At 38.6% G+C, this 12,140-nt stretch overlaps 1 protein-coding gene across 1 annotated transcript in view; it reads right to left on the minus strand.

Annotated features, from left to right (window-relative positions):
* Nucleotides 1–12,140, minus strand: part of sppl3 (signal peptide peptidase 3) — a 48,617-nt gene that overhangs the window by 18,660 nt on the left and 17,817 nt on the right. The window contains exon 2 of the mRNA XM_074690914.1: nucleotides 1,164–1,241. Within this exon, the coding sequence (XP_074547015.1) occupies nucleotides 1,164–1,241 (78 nt within the window). The remainder of the gene's footprint in view (nucleotides 1–1,163; nucleotides 1,242–12,140) is intronic.

Below are 12,140 nucleotides of genomic sequence, written 5' to 3' on the forward strand. Positions count from 1 at the left end.
CTCACTGGCATCTGAACTATGGCGATATACCGTTCAATCTTCAGACAATATGACCCAAAATTATTACTTCAAATAAGGTTAAGGGTCGGGCTGCGGGTCGTGTTTCAACGGGTCAGATCGGGTTGCGGTACTAATCGGGCTGATGCGCGGGCAGTTCTGGTGCGGGTTTGTACGTCCCGGGTCGGATCTTGAAAATTGGACCCGTGCAGGACTCTAGTCTGTAGTACCAAGTACCGATTCACATAAAATCATACAGTACTGTGTGTCAGTACCTAAACCCATCCTTGTGACTGTGGGGGAGTGGAACAGTCGGGGATTTTTCATGCTTGACATGAACACAGCTTTGCAAGTTTATCTTTTGAGAAATAAATGTGTGAAATTGAAAAACTTTGAAGTTTTATGGTTAAAAAAAAAAATATTTATTTCCACATTAAGACACACAAGAGTACCCAAAAATTGGTACTGTTGAGTATGGATACCAATGGCCAGGTCCTGGGCATCGGTACTGTATCGTTCCAAATGTGAAAGGTATCCAACCCTAATTACTGCAGGGTTATAAACACAGCTTTGTTCTGATTGGCTCATTTTTCTATCAACACACACTTCACAGACGGTGAATGTTTTATTATTATCTAAATTATGAACTTTTGTGTTTTGCTCATATTAGGGCATTTGTATATTATATACTCTAAGCATAGACAGGGGTGTATCTCCTCAAAGGTTTATGTTTGATGATGGGCAACTGCCCAAATGTCACTTGTGGTAGGGATTTCATTAAATTCATTCAGGAGCAGCTTCTGGTGTCTCAATAAGAGCCACATTGACCTGACAAGTCCAGAAAAGTGTCTCATTTCAAGAGAGTCAAACAAAATGATGGATGGATCGCTTGTTAAAAAAACTGTCAATGAGGTGAGAATAATTCACTGCTTCAGTTTCTTGAAAAACACGACATAAAAATGGTAAATTTCACATTTCTTTTTACTCAATCCAAGCAAATCAGGCATCATTTATGTCCTGTTAATACCTTTAAAAAAACACTGGATTTGTCAGGTGAATGTAACTAAACATGAGAAAATATCTACTCCACTTCTTCCCTTCTTTACTTGAAGAGGAAAACAGGTTGCTTGAGCCAGAGAAGTGAGAGTTGACTTCATGATACTCACCTGAAGCTGCCATAGACGATGAGGAGGATGGAAATGAGGAAGGTGGACACCTGGCTGGAGTCAACTAGGGAGTACGCCCTGAAGAGAAGACAGAGAGATGCAAACATGAGTACAGAGGGTCTGTGTGATAAAACCAGAAAAAAACATTTGCATATCATCCTCAGTGTTCAGCTTAAGACAAAAGCTCAGTGTTTTACAGTTTCCATAACAACTGTCTTCATTTAGACGTCACTCGATAGCTGGAACAGCGTAGATCTACTTTTCTGTTAAAACAGAAGCAGTTAAATAAATCTGCCTTTAAAGTACTCAAAGAAGACATCTGTTATACGAGTCCAGTCATGATCTGTTGAGCTCCACGAGACTTCTCGATCAGATAACATTCAGTATTTAATGAAAGGTTTGATAAGCTTCTTGATTAGTCAGAGAAGGATAAAATCAGTCGGTCATTAGTTTTATCTTTAACAAACCACACAGTGAGGGGTCAAAGTCCCACAGCCTTGTTTACAATAACAACACATTTATTTATGGGCGCTTTCCAGACACTCATGGTTGGGGCTAACCTCACATGGTGGTCAGTTAGCACGACCCATGAGGTCAGCCGTCAAACTGGGGTTCCAATCCAACCCACAGCCTTCCCACACATCACTCTACTCTCACACCCTGTTTCCTGCTCTGTCTACTGTCCACTGTCCTCTCTGATTAAAGACATAAAATGCTTGAAAAATCATAACTTCAAGGCTTACAAGGTCATCTTACAAATGCAACAATAAAACAGACTAAACATCAGAGTAAATATGTGCAAGGAAGCAGGATAATGGAGGGTGAAGTAGGTGTGACAGTCTGAAAGAAATCAGAGAAGTGAAGAAGAGAGACTATAAGGAACCTTGGTTGTAAGAAGTGGATTCTTGACGTCTGATCCTCCCCTCCCATTCAAGTGACCCTGGCGTTCACTCTCTCGGTGGATCTCACAGTAATACGCAAATTGCCAGTTTATTCCATTCCTATTTATTTATTTTCTGAAAGGAACAGGGTATACAGATGAAAATTTCAGCTAGGGCCCAACCGATTTGGGATTTTTGGGGCCTATGCCGATACTGATACTGGGGGCAAAAAGAAGCCAATATCCGATATATCAACTGATATCCAATATATTGGCTGATATATATAATAAATTGATTGATATACACAGGATAAATACTGTATATGAACACAAATTACTACTAGCTATTTTTAAGTTCCATCTTCCATTTAATGCATGGGACTAAACTAGATTTTGAGTAACATTGTAGCTGCTTTCAAACATGCAATAAATAAACAATTGTTTGCCTGATGAAGGTCTGAGACCTGAAATGTCACAAATAAATTGTTTTTTTGCAAGTTAGACAGTGTGTGGGAGTCCTCCCTCTTGTTCAAATCAACTTTTTCTCCGACGCACCTGTGTCCTAAATTAGATGTGCGAAGAACTCTCCTGTTTTGTTAAAACATGCAATAAATACAATTACAACAAGATACATTGAAACATTTTCAGAAGTTATTTCAACGAAGACAGTAACTTGTGAATTTATAATCCCAGGTTAATCCTGTATGGCATTATGAAGTGAGACGCTGTGTTGTGTCTTGTATTAATTAACACACAGGAGCAGGAGAGACAGAATCTCCACGGAGCGATTTTTTTTATAATCTGCTACATTTTGGCCAATGATGATTAATCGGTGACAGGCTACAATCGGCCAGATTAATCGGCCCGCCCTGATCAGTCGGGCTCTGGTTTCAGCACAGCACTCATGTATCTTTGCCAGAGTTAGCCATGAGGATAATTTTCATCCACAGTCCCCAGCAGGTCAGAGCAGAGTTTAAGTGACCCTGGTATTAGTTCAGAGTTGATTCAGGTTGGGAACTGTCTAACCCACACACTGATGGTTTTCTCTGAAACAAAGCTTGATTGCACTTCGTAACAAAGAGCCACATGCCAATCACAAACAAAGTAAGTTGCTGGACGTCTTCCATCGTTGCTCTTCATTTTATGTGTTGTATTTTTATTCTTTTTCAGATTGCTATTGCTATGCTATTACATAGCTGACGTGGCTATCATTCTCTGGCTTACCTGTCCTCTGTCTAGAGGGGGCACAGTTGGCTGTGGAAACACAAAGAGGATGGGGCTTTGCTGATCCAACCTGTATCAAACTGTCCTGATCCATACCAGACTAGCTTGTTTTTCCATAGGTGAAGGCCACAGAAGAGCAACTTCATTACATGACGTAATACTGTATTTCTCTTTGTCACAAATGCGTCTTAGAACATGCACAGTTTACAAATATGAACACATCGATCTTGATAAAAACCTTTTTTTTTTTAATACATGGGAAATGGGATCTTATATTTTGGGTCTGCTCTTTTAAACCTTAACATGAAAGATAGAGCTATAAAGTACCTAATTTTTTAACTTCCAACAACAACAGGAGGAGGATTATCTGTCTCCCAGAGCATAAAATGCATGGGTGAACCCACAGCACAGCACAGATCAGTATCATGATCTCCTACAAACTGATAAGGCTGAAGTTTAGAGAAGTTAACACTTACGGCCAGATTGAGAAAACTCTTCTGCTTGTGCTGGATTTATGGAGGGAAAAATCATACATCTTACCTCTGCCACTTACATGTTTTTACAGGGTAAAATGTATGCAACAAAAAAAACCTTTACCATGCAACCCTCCAAGTCCAGAAACACAGGTAAGAAATACTATATTTAGTTGGGTTACTACCAAATACATTACTTCAAATTTTAAGCATTTCCACAAATTATTTTGATGCATCATCCGTGAGGAGTGGCAGTCTGTGGAGAAGTTTGAGGAACACCAGAGGTGAGAGGTTTATGATAATCAAGATGAAACATAATCAAAGAATTGGCAAGATGAACCGGGCTGTTGAGGGATGGGTTGACATGATTGATGTTGGGCAAATAAAAAATATGCAGACTGGTTTATGTTGTTGATGTGGGCTTTAAAAGAGAATGTGCTGTCAAAGATGACAGCCAAACTTTGACTTGAGGGGAACGAGGAACTGCAGTTGAAGCTGTTTGTTTTGGCTCTGGTGGATTTGGAGCCAAAGAGATGACTCTCTGTTTAATTGCTACTGAGCAAGAAGGACGTCTTAAAAGGAATATGTACGATGTCTATGCCTATAAACTGGATTATAATCTTAAAGCTCTATGTATGACGGGCTGGGCTGATCAAGACAGTGAATTTATACAGTACAGACTCAATCATAGCCCAAACTTCTGAGGAACAAAGCAGTAAATAAAATCCCTCCTTTGAATTTGATTTAACTTTGCTGAAAGCTTTCCTTTCTTCTGAATTATAAGCATCTTTCCTTTTCGGTTCTCGTCTTTGATCAATTTTAAAGCGAAAACCAGTTTTGAATCAGTCTTATCAAGTTTGAACAGTTTTTTATCCGTACCTTTTCAAACCATCAAGCTGTGAAGAAAAAGTAAAAAGGAGGACAAGTCTGGAGCTGTAATTCAGTCAATCATTTCAGACGCTGCACTTTAATAGTCTCATGCTGGTTGGAGAAATCATAGTCATTTTGGATCTCTGCAGCACACAGTCACATTTCCTCTGCCGGAGGAAAAAGGTTTAACACAACCACGGCTGATATGTAGGGTGGAGTACATTTCATACCAGGGACGAGTATCAGGAGCAACGGGATGGATACAGCTTCCAGATTTAAGAAAGCACTTATGTTATATCATATATAAGTTACGCTTAGGCACCAATCCAACTTTTCTGGTTCCAATACTAATACCTGGGCTTTTGGTATCAACCGATACCAAAACTAATCCGATACCGGCCTTAAATAATAACCAGCATGCCCTACTGTGGGATAAGACTGGTCATGTTTTGGGTAGAAGGGAAAAATTAATATATGGAATTACTGAGTTAATATTTATTCAAAATATAAAATATTCAAATTTTTCCCTGGAACACAAAGCTTCATGTATAGAAATTACTATTCAGCTGTAAACGTTTAGACTCTGTAGACTGGAAATGCCAATTAAAAACAAAAAAAGAAGTGCTTCAGCAGTAACATTTCAAATCAAGTAGCCAAGGGCAATGGTTTAAAAAAAAAAAAAAAGAGCCTGTGCTACAGGAATGGGCATTTCAAGGAAAAATACTGTCCAATAGTCACTGGCATCTACTTACACACTAATCAGTCATTGCTGGTGACAGGCATAGGTAGTGTCCACATCAACTGTTATTATGCAAATGTTTTTGTGTTGCAGTGGAGTGGTGTGGAGTCGGCTATTTTCTCTGTTGGTGAGTCTCACAGTTATACACTGATTGCAAGTTTATTGTATTCCTATTAATTTATTTAAAGGGACAGTGATGATGAACATTTCAGGACAGCATCCTTGTAAATATAACAGTTAGCCATACGGCTAATTTCACCCGTAGTGCCCAGCAGGTGGGAGTTCATAACGATAGAAAGAAAAAAAAAATGCAGACAAAACAAATAGCTATTGATTATGCCTGTCACCGATTAATCAACATCGGCCAAAATGTAGCCGATTATAAAAAATTTTTGCTCCACGGAGATTCTGTCACTCCTGTTCCTGTGTGTCTGTGTGTTGGGCTGCACGCTGCTGCCCGAGTGCCTGCCCCCCGTCCCCCCGTCCACCATTATCTAATGTAAGACTATAGAATGGCATTTTAACGTCGTGTTAGTTGCTTTTTTGTGAGATAAACAGAGATAAATGGTACTGTTATTTCACATGTCCACCATTATCTAATGTAAGACTATAATTTGGCGTTTTAACGTTGTTTAAGTTGCTCATTGTGTGTTTACATTTTAATTTTTTTTCTACTTACTGTGTTCAAAGTTTGACTTATTTATTAAAAGTGTTTACAGTTTGACTTCTTTATTTATTGTGTTTATGGCTTGCTCTCATTTATCATTGGTTAACACTACAGTTCTTATGTTGACAGTTTTATAATCAAAGTTCCTTGTTTTAATTTAATAGTGTTATATATCTGTCTTGAATGGTATGGGTATTATAATAATTTGTGATTATATACAGTATTTATCCCGTGTATATCAATGAATTTATTATATATATCAGCCGATATATCGGAAAATCGGTTGATGTATGGGATATCCGCCGATATATTTCATATCTGCTTTTTTTTGCCCCCAGTGCTGGTATCAGCATCGGCCCAACAAATCCCATATCGGTTGGGCTCTAATATTGATGGTATAAAAACAGAAACACATTAAGCTACAATTATGTCACCTATATGAAAAGTGCAAAAAAAAATTGTGAAAGTGCTATTTGTGTGGTAAAATTCCATTAGAAATGCTTTGTAAATGGTGATTCTATGGGTTAGGTAATTGCTGCTTGTGTAAGAGACCAGTTCTTCTTGTGCTATTTGAATGCAGTTAGCTAACAGCTTTAATGTGCGTTACAGTCACCATCTGGCGGGAGTATCATATTACAAGCAGACACCAGAAAAACAGTTGGAAAACTGTCATTTTCAGATAAGAGAGTATTCACAAGAACTTAGCAAATGTTTCTTTTTTTTTATTAATAAAGAAATGAAAATCCCAACCCATCCCCACTACAAAAACCTATACAGATATGTCCTGTCAGTTATTTAACTGTTACTTATGTAAGTTAATATTTTTCAGTTACCTTTTAATGTTGTATAATTTATTGGCTCCTTTTTTTGACTTAGCTTTCTGTTTCTGTTTTCATTTTCTTCCCTGTTTCTTTGGCTCAGCCTAAAAAAGACAGGATCTTATAGATTATTTATTTACTTTATTCTTATTTTATTTCATTTATATTCGGTCGTAGTTTATGTTAAGCACTTTTGGTGCACTGTGTTGTATGGAAAGTGCTTTACACATATAGTCTGATTGATTTTTCAGTTCCTTCGTTAATACGATGGCACAGGGACCTGTGAGGAGTTTGGCGTGTGTACAGTAAAGAGTGTAATTAAATGTAATGTCTAGACCTCTTAAACCCCGTGTCCTGGACACAAAGACCTGTCTTGGTGCAGATTCCCGCAGCAGACAGAGGGGTGCGCAGCATTCCTAAGGGGGCGTTCCTCAGGTGTAAGTATGTTAGTCTCCCATGTCTGGGGTCTTAATTTCTGACTGCTTGTGTGTTGATTCAGCTTTTCTTTACAGAACAACTTAAAAAACACTGTCAGCCAGCAAAAGTCTTCATTGCATTCTTCACCAGTGACAGGAAAATTTACATGACAATTTTATCCAATAAAACAGATTACTTTTGAAAATAATTTGTTTCAAAAAATTATAAATGAAGTAAGAAAAACATCCCTAAAACATTAACACAACAGAGAAAACATGGAGCCTGCCTGCACATATAGGATGCTGCTGTCATGCAACACAGAACTGAAAATATTCTGCTCCCCTGGGATCACAGGGTCTCATAATTATACACAAGAGGAGCAGCCAAGAAAGGAGGGAAACTATTTGATAGTTAAATAAGAATTGCAAATTTTGCTGCATTAAAAAAAAAAGAACTGGGGGAAACAAGGGATCGATCATGAAAATCAATACAGCAAATGTGATCCACTTGGTCCAGGGCGCATGGGGAAGTGTCTGCAAAGAGCAAGGGTCTCTGCTCAGCTGAGGTAACACTTCTCCACATTTTACCAGCCCCAGGGTTTCAGAAATAAGAATCAAAACTTTAGGATTCTTAAAAAGGGAATCTAAACTATTTACTCAGTTATCATGAATTATTTCAGAAAGTGGAAATAAAAAAAAACCCTGCAGCTTTGCTAAAATGCAGCAGTAATGGCTGACATACCGTCCACTCCAGGTATGAGATAATAGAAGCAGGAACTGCATTTCTGCTCCTGCCTTGTTTGGCAAACAAGTATGGCAGATGTTGACCCATAGCACGGGATGGCTGCAGTTATCATACTTAACTGAAATAAATGGAGTGAAAAGGGGCTACAAAGGCTGAATAAATGTCCCTGTCGAGATTTAAATGCCTCTTGACCTACATCCTCCTCATGCAATCTGAAGCTGCACGCCGTTGTTTGTGAGAGCGACTAGACAAAATAAGAGGAGGAGGGGGTGAAGGACAACAGGATGCACGTCTTTGGCTCAGCTTTGTTTTTAAAAAGAGGATACAAACATTATGAGTTCAAGTGGACATATCATGCTTGTTTCTCCTTTTCACTGTGCCAGACTAGGATGCCTGTAAAGCATTTCTGCCCTCAGTACAAGTCATTTAGTTCCTTCATTGCCCCACAATAGCGTTCTCAATATCCTCATTTTAGGCCATTCTGAAGATCTCGTTGAAGCGCTCCGTTTCGAGAATGACCTCCAGTTACCTCGCAACGACACAGCCCTTTGTGCTCTGATTGGTCAGTTCTATCAGAGGGGCGGAAGGGGTAGAGCCAGGGGGCGGTTTTTGCAGCATGGCAGTATTTACAAAGTCGCCACATTGAATGGAGCAGACCGAGCGAGTTTGCTGTTTGCCAAAACTTCACCGTAAGGCATTGATAGCACTAATAAAATGGCAGAGTGTAGGATACGTCCTTTTGTATTGGACCCAGAGTCAGACCCAGACGGTTCTGCAGCTCAGGAGGAAGAAAATCCACCTGGACACAGATCATCTCAAGATGCTTCAGTGTGGCGAGTCAAACCGGTACTGTAACATGTATAGTTTATACGTGGAAATATAGGCAGACTTCACCAATAAACTATTTCTATAACAGGGCTCCATCCTGCTCCTTCACTTTTCTCTGTCTGTTTTATCCATCATGCTGAAAGTGTAGTCTAAAGATCGCCTCTACCGTCAGTTCCTCACTATGTTATTACCGCAGCATTATTGTGGTCCAGGTTCACAGTGCATGTCAGAACAAGCATGCAAATATCACAGTCTCATAAGTATTACGACGTCTGCTAAAACTACAGTGTTTTAACTGCTAATTCACCATGTAAAGCCGAGCTGCTCAGCAGAGCAGAGTCCCTGCATCCAGCACTCAGTCAGTCAGCTCTTGGTGGGTGTATCCCTCGGTGGCGGTTGTGTGACTAACTGACATCACAGAGGAGGAGCTGCTTTATCAGATTACTCCAATAAAAAGAAAGGATCCTCGTGTCGTCACGACGTTCGAAATCTCACGGCCAAATGGCAATGACCTATTGTCAGCGGCGTCAAATCTCGTTCTAGGATATCAGAAAAAATACAATATCTCATTTTTTGAAAATTCAGGGGTGAAAGGTCTTGTTTTCAAATTTATTATATTATATGTAAGTATTTAATCAGGCATCAGCATGATATGTCCTCTTTAACAAATCTATCATCCTGATTTTTACAACAAAACGTGTATAAAGTCACCTCAAAAGCAGAAACTGGTCTAGTTCTTCGACTGATTAGGCAATCCGTTTCATTCACAGGAGGCTCTGACACCATGTGGGCTTGACACGTAATCTTATAACACAGAACCTTTCCCGGGGGATGATGAGGCTGCTGTTGTAAGCAGTTAACCAGATTTGACCCTGATCCTGAATGGCCTGTCTCCTGTCAAAATCTCAGGAATGTTAAAAATAAAAACAATGACGACTGAAATAAGGTTATCGTAACTCTGCTCCAGCAAAAAAAGAGGCATCAAACACAAACTATCGTCAGCGTCTCAAAGGTCACCACAACATCCATCATGCTGCCGGCACATCCTGAAGGTTATCAGCTCGACTCCACCAAATGAAGACGCTGATTTGGTGTCACTGGAATTGATTTTTGTGACCCTGCACCATTTTTGAGAGTTGAAATTTACTACTGAGCTCAGAGAATTTGGCACCCTTATGATCCCACAATGCAATGCCTCTCACACATGAGATAAATCATACTCTTATACAACATCATGGGGATGATTCATAGGCACAGACATTCATAGACTGATATACTGGAGAATGGTGACAAAGACTTCTACGCTAAGGGGAAAAGCGAACAGAGAGAGAAAGGGGAACCTGAAGATTTCTGACACTCAGGAAGTTGGCCTTACTAAATCCTGGTTCAAGTTTCTGCATCAAATCACAGTGAAGCCTTGTAGAAATGTTTCTCACATCTGTATGCTGTGGTGATATGAGGTTATTATTAGGCTGCACTGTGTTCAAGTTTCTTTTTCATTAATAATTAGACGTTAAAAAAATGTTTTACGTTAAAATTCACAATGATTAGCAGCTGCTGTTCTTGTGTAGTTCTTTTGGAAAAAGTACAGCCCTGTTTTCACCAAGCAGTCCAGTTTGGATCAGTCCAGTTTGGTACAGCCTGTTTGCATTTCCACAGCCAATCGTGTCTCCCTAAAACAGTTGTCCTGTAAACAGCCCCAAAGCCTAAGAGATCATTTCTGGAGGGTTTTAATGCCTCGGCCAAGGAGGTTATGTTTTTGGGAGAGTTTGTATTGTCTGTCTGTAAACAACATAACTCAAAAAGTTAACAACAGATCTTGATGAAATTTTCAGGAAACGTTCAAAATGGGAGAAGGAGGAAGTGATTAAATTTTGGAGGTGATCCAGATCACCATCTGGATCCAGGACTTTTTTAAAGGATTCTTTATCATTGTGAGATAGGGCTGTTTTCACCATATGTGTATATAACTCCACGATAATGTCTTATGTTTCTTAAAAAACTGTCTTTTTAGACTTTAAATGAGCCACATTTACTTGACAAGTTCAGAAAATGTATAATTTTAAGATAATGAGACAAAAATGCTGCCCGAATTGCATGCAAAGAGAAAAAAAATCTGACGATGGGGTTAAAAAAAACTTATTTAGTTTCTTGTTTGAAGACATTTTTCGTATTTCAAGAAACTTCACCTGCAACTTTTTCTTTCCACTTTGAATTTTTCTTTCTCTACAAGATAATCAATCCTCATTTTTGTCTTTAGTATCTTGACATTGGAAATTTTTCTGGACTTGTCGGGTGACAGAGGCTTTTACTGAGACTAATAAGAACATTTTTACAATAAATAAGACATCAACAAGTTTTTTGCAATGTGGCCTTGTTAGAGCATGAAAGGTAAAAATGATCAAAAATATAAAGAGTTACCCTAAAATTTATTAATAAAAAAAATGTAAAAAAGCCTGAAACATAATAACTTGATATTATAACAAAAGTGCCAAGCCAGTATGTAATATAAAAAATTTAATAAAAAAAACAAAATGTAACAAGTTGTTACATTTTTGACCAAAAGTTATTACATTTTGGATTTTGTAACCTTTTTTATTTCAGGCTCCGCACTTTGTTACATTTTGGGTGAATTATTACATTTCAGGCTCATTACATTCATTACCTCCGCCAAGACTGTTATGTTTTTGGGAGAGTTTGTCTGTGAACAGCATAACTCAAAAAGTAACAAGCGGACCTACATGAAATTCTCAGGAAATGTTTGAAATAGGATAAGGAAAAAGCAATTAAATTTTGGAGGTGATCCAGATCACCATCTGGATCCAGGACTTTTTTAAAGGATTCTTTATCATTGTGAGATAGGGCCGTTTTCACCATATGTGTATATAACTCCACCATAAATGGTCGGATTGATTTGAAAAACAATACAAGACAAGGTCACCATAATTTCTGACTGATGTTAAAGTACGATCCAGATTCTGGCAATATTCTGGATACTAAGATCCAGAATATGAAATATGAAACAGGTCATCATCATTTTTAACACTGTCAGGTAATAAATTATTGTACAAACCTGCAACTAACACCAAATTGTAGCAGACAGTCTGCTGAAAGGGAGTATAACATTAAAGTAAGACTAAAGTGTTGCATCACAATATGCTTGGTGCAGGTCTGCACTCTCTGAGTGCTTTTCTAGTTTTAATAATTGGGTGCTAAAAAGATGGGATGTGGCCTCCGTGCAACATTCTTAGTGGATTAGTAAAGTATGAGATGAGGATTGAGACCAAATATGAAAAACACACAAGTTACTGAACTTA

Source organism: Halichoeres trimaculatus, unplaced genomic scaffold (genome assembly GCF_033239565.1).
Source record: "Halichoeres trimaculatus isolate MK-OKI-2021-1 unplaced genomic scaffold, fHalTri1.1 fHalTri1_scaffold_16, whole genome shotgun sequence".
In the NCBI taxonomy this organism is placed as follows: Eukaryota; Metazoa; Chordata; class Actinopteri; order Labriformes; family Labridae; genus Halichoeres; species Halichoeres trimaculatus.